We start from the raw sequence: 5282 nt of genomic DNA on the forward strand, positions 1-5282 counted from the left end.
TAAACAGATAGTAACTGTAGAAAAAAGCTTGTACACCAAGGTCTAAGGAAAGAGATATAAGAAAAATGTCGAGCTTATTAGGGTGTAGTAACATTTAGTGATCATTATTAGAAGAGTGTAACAATAAAGCCGGAAGGAAAATCAGAACAATTATTTAAAGATCCTCCCCTCTCTGGCCCGAGCATCACAGAGTAAAGTGCAGAAGGATGAATCTGGAAAAGGGAGACAATTGCTTATCAACAAGCACACATGACCAACTTTATGGTGTGCAGGACAGTGGCAGTGGTGGTATATTGGTAAAATTCACCCCTTCCATGTGGAAGACCAGGTTTGATTCCCAACCAATGTACCTCATGTGCAGCTACCACCTGTCAGTAGAGGCTTGCATATTGCTAAAATGCTGAACAGGTCCAGCAGAGATTCTAGACTAAGGTGGACTCGTAAGAAAGGCCTAGAGATCTACATCCAAAAATCAGTCAGGGAAAACTCTATGAATCACAATGGTCTGATCAACAATATTTCATGGGGATGATGCAGAACTGGGCAGCATTTTCTTCTGTTGTGCATGGGGTCACTATGTGTCAGGGAGCCAAATCAAGAGCAGATAACAACAACATGGTGTAGATGGAGAAGGTATGAGAAGAAATATCAGGAATATTGAGAAAAATCACCCACCTGCTGTTAGGGTAAGTTCTCTCATATCTTTCCCCTTGGGAGCTGCGATCACTCTGAGGTCTTCAACATTTGCTCAGGAGGAGTAAAAGACCCAGAACAAAGTCATCTTTGAAGGAAGAGTCTGAGAAGACGAGTAGTTCTCACCTTGGCTGCCCGTTAAAACCACCTGTGGTGCTTTAAAAATCTCTTCCTAAAGCTGTATACTGTTCCAGTTCAATCAGAATCTGTAGTGGTGGAACCAGGGCATCAATGTTCTGTCAGCTTCCCAGGTGATTCCACTATGAAGTCAAGGTTCAGGACCAGGCATATGCATGCTTATACATAATTTGCATACTCAGTTCTGTTAGATGCAAAAATAATCTGGGTAATAGATATGAAATATGATTAAGGATGAAGATTCCAAGTACATAAAAATAGAATTGTCCATTTTACCAGGAAGCCAAGGGTCATAGGTGAGAAACTACAGAAGGCTCCATAGCTGTAATGGGATTTGATCATGCCAACTGACATATCCCAAAATACTCCTACTATCTCATAAAGATGTGACAAAGGAAGGAATGTTCACACAGGAAAACCTGAGCATGAAACCTATGAGAGCTACAAAAATTATGTAACCTAGATCTAAGATTTATGGTTGCAACTGTTAGGTATTGCCATCTTTCCCAAACCACAAGCCAAAAAAAAAAAAAAAAAAAGATGGCAAAGCATTGAGGTTAGACTTTTCTGCTAAGGGTCCTTTGCAAGGCTCTTTTGATGTCCCTGTTCCTCAGGCTGTAGATGAAGGGGTTCAGCATGGGCGTGACCACAGTGTACATCACTGAAGCCACTGCACCCTTCCTGGGAGAAGATGAAACAGTTGAACTGAGGTACACTCCAAGGCCTGTTCCATAAAATAAGCAAACGACTGACAGGTGAGAACCACAGGTTGAAAAGGCTTTATACTTTCCACCTGAAGATGAGACTCTCAGAAGGGACAAAGCAATTCGAGTGTAAGAGAAAATGATCCCTGAGATTGGAACACCAGCAAAGATGGCACCCATACAATACAGTAATATACTGATGGAGGTGTCAGAACATGCAAGGTTAAAGAGTTGAGGAGGGTCACAGAAGAAATGAGGGATTTCCACACCTGTGCAGAAGGTAAGTTGTGACACCATTGACCTGTGCAGCTGGGAGTCCAAAAGGCTGATGAAAAAAGATAGCAAAACTAGCAAGCCACAGAGGTGGGGGTTCATGATGACTGTGTAGTGCAGGGGGTGACAGATGGCCACAAACCGGTCATAAGCCATCACGGCGAGAAGCAGACTGTCCAGAATTCCAAAGAGATAAAAAAAAGACATCTGTGTCAGGCAGCCTGCATAGGTGATGGATTTGCTCTGTGTCTGGATGTTCACTACCATCTTTGGGACTGTTGTGGAAATGAAACCAATGTCAGCCAAGGACAGGTTGGAGAGGAAGAAGTACATGGGGGTGTGGAGATGGGAGTCAGAGGTGACAGCCAGGATGATGAGTAGGTTTCCAGCCACAGATATCAGGTACATGGAAAGGAACAGCCCAAAGAGGAGGGGCTGCCATTCTGGATCCTCAGAGAGGCCCAGGAGGAGGAATTCTGAGACACCTGTTAGATTCTGTGGCTCCATATACCTGAGACAGCTTTTGGAAAAAGAAAAGAGGATTGTTAAAAGGAAACAAGTAAGCAGACACTCAGCGCTGTGTCTGTATTTGGAATTCAAGAAATTTGCAATAAAGCATGCAAATTCACAAGTATTCACACTTACAGACTTAATACCCCAATAACTGCAGCAAAATTACCTGGTTGTAGCAAACCCCACTAGTGTACTTTTCAGAACTCCTTCCTCGTTGTTTACTCTGCTTTTCGTCTTTTTCTGTACTCAACCCAGCTTTAGAGATTTTCGGCCAAAGAATGTTAGAATGGCAAGGATACTTTAAGATAACAAATTCATAGAAGGTGCAAAATATCAGTCCCCTGTATAAGGGAAACATATGCAATAAGAAATATCCTTCTTCTATGGAAAAATTCATTTTAATTAAAGGGCACTAGGAAGTACCTGCAGTCCCACATGGGGAAATGGTTAACACATCTGGCTGCTAACCAAAAGGCTGAAGTCCACCCACAGGTACCTCGGAGGAAAGGCCTGGTGATCTACTTCTGAAAAATCAGTCATTGAAAACCCAATGGAGCCCAGTTCTACCCTGACACGCATAGTATCACCATAAGTCAGAATCTACTCAATGTTGGGTTGTTCTTTTTAAGAAGTAGTCACATGTAATTTATTTTATCTAAGTACTGTGCAATAAATTTCTTTGGTAAGGTTTTTTTTTTTTTAAGGAATATTTATAAAAGAACAAATAAGGGATGTTGCTGTTGTTAGGTGCGGTCAAGTCGGTTCCGACTCAAGGTAGCCCTATGCACAACAGAACGAAACACTGCCCGGTCCTGAGCCATCCTTACAATCATTGTTATGCTTGAGCTCATTGGTGTCAATCCACCTCCTTGAGGGTCTTCCTCTTTTCCGCTGACCCTGTACTCTGCCAAGCATGATGTCCTTCTCCAGGGACTGATCCCTCCTGGCAACATGTCCGAAGTAGTAAGACGCAGTCTTGACATTCTTGCCTCTAAGGAGGATTCTGGCTGTGCTTCTAAGACAGATTTGTTCGTTCTTTTGGCAGCCCATGGTATATTCAATATTCTTCACCAACACCACAATTCAAAGGCATCAATTCTTCTTCGGTCTTCCTTATTCATTGTCCAGCTTTCACATGCATATGATGTGATGGGAAATACAATGGCTTGGGTCAGGCACACCTTAGTCTGCAGGGTGACATCTTTGCTCTTCAACACTTTGAAGAGGTCCTTTGCAGCAGATTTGCCCAATGCAATGCGTCTTTTGATTTCTTGACTGCTGCTTCCATGGCTATTGACTGTGGGTCCAAGTAAAATGAAATCCTTAACAACTTCAATCTTTTCTCCGTTTATCGTGATGTTGCTCATTGGTCCAGTTCTGAGGATTTTTGTTTCTTTTTTTTTTTTTTTATGTTGAGGTATAACCCATAGTGAAGGCTGTGGTCTTTGATCTTCATCACTAAGTGCTTCAAGTGCTCTTCAATTTCAGCAAGCAAGGTTGTGTCGTCTGCATAACGCAGGTTGTTAATGAGTCTTCCTCCAATCCCGATGCCCCGTTCTTCTTCATATAGCCCACCTTCTCGGGTTATTTGCTCAGCATACAGATTGAATAGGTATGGTGAAAGGATACAACCCTGACGCACACTCTTCCTGACTTTAAACCAATCAGTATCCCCTTGTTCTGTCCGAACAACTGCCTCTTGATCTATGGAAAGGCTCCTCATGAGCACAATTAAGTGTTCTGGAATTTCCATTCTTCACAATGTTATCCATAATTTGTTATGATCCACACAGTCGAATGCCTTTGCATAGTCAATAAAATACAGGTAAACATCATTTTGGTATTCTCTGCTTTCAGCCAGGATCTATCTGACATTAGCAATAATATCCCTTATAGTAAAATTCTTATGCCATTCTCCATATTATTCACAATTTGGGGAATTTCTTATTCATTTATTATTAACAATGTATTATTATTCACAATTGAGAATTTCTACATTTTATATGTGTGTGGAGCATAGTTGTTTGAGGTATAAAATGGACACATGTCCAAATTTACTGTTATTTGCCAACATTTGTTTACCAATAGAAAGTCAGACACAACTACATTTCAGATATGGAATCAAATATCCATTAAAGTTGTCTATTAATGGTCTTTCCATGATGGATCCACATGAAAATTACCATCAGGTTTAGGGAATAATGGGGCCCTGGAGGCACAGTGGTTAACCGATTGGGTGCTAACCAAAAGGCCAAAAGTTCGAATCCACCAGCTGCTCCTTGGAAACCCTATGGGGGCAGTTCTAATCTGTTGTATAGGGTCATTATGAGTCGGAATTAGCTCGACTGCAATGGGTTTTTTTTTTTTTAATAGGGAATAATGTTCCCATAGCGCAGATTTTCTAAGTATGCAGAAAAATGCATTAGTATTTATAGAAAATCCTACAATACACAAGATTCATGGTATAAAGTTTTCTGTAAACCATTTGGTTCATCTTCTTATTTCATAGATCCACTCATAGGGTTATAAGAGGAATAATCGAAGGTTGAGTTTCCATTTGTTCATCTGAAAAGAAACACAATCATTCAGCTCTGGTTGAGGAGACAGAGCCCTGGAAGAAGAATCAGGAGAGTAAGGTCCAAATCCTATCACTTTCACACAATAAATTTGGAGTGCATGTAAATCTCTCAAACTCTCTTACCTGTAAATAGGACAAATAATACCTTTGTCAGCTATCAAAGGTCTAGCAGTTAGTAAATACTTAGACATTGTTTTTTAAATCAGAATTTGAATCAACATAAGAGTAAAGGGTTTATTGTTAAAATACAATCCCAATTTTATTTGATTATAAGGGAAAAACAGAAGCCTAATATGTCCCAGTGGCACAGTGGTTAAACTTTTGGCTGCTAACCAAAAGGACTGCAGTTTGAATCCACCAACCCCATTTTAGAAACCCTGTGG

The 5282-nt window shown here is 40.8% G+C and overlaps 1 protein-coding gene across 1 annotated transcript; it reads right to left on the reverse strand.

Annotated features, from left to right (window-relative positions):
- Positions 1-1388: 1388 nt before the first annotated feature.
- Positions 1389-2373, reverse strand: LOC126072104 (olfactory receptor 18-like). Its single transcript, XM_049876769.1, has one exon. It carries the CDS (start codon positions 2313-2315, stop codon positions 1389-1391), a length of 927 nt encoding a protein of 308 aa, XP_049732726.1. The 5' UTR covers positions 2316-2373.
- Positions 2374-5282: the final 2909 nt, after the last annotated feature.

The sequence above is a fragment of the Elephas maximus genome, chromosome 3, assembly GCF_024166365.1.
Source record: "Elephas maximus indicus isolate mEleMax1 chromosome 3, mEleMax1 primary haplotype, whole genome shotgun sequence".
NCBI classification, from domain to species: Eukaryota; Metazoa; Chordata; class Mammalia; order Proboscidea; family Elephantidae; genus Elephas; species Elephas maximus.

Bases quoted from the DNA above. Each gene is read 5' to 3' on its own strand.
- LOC126072104 (XM_049876769.1), bottom strand. From the start codon at position 2,315: ATGGAGCCACAGAATCTAACAGGTGTCTCAGAATTCCTCCTCCTGGGC.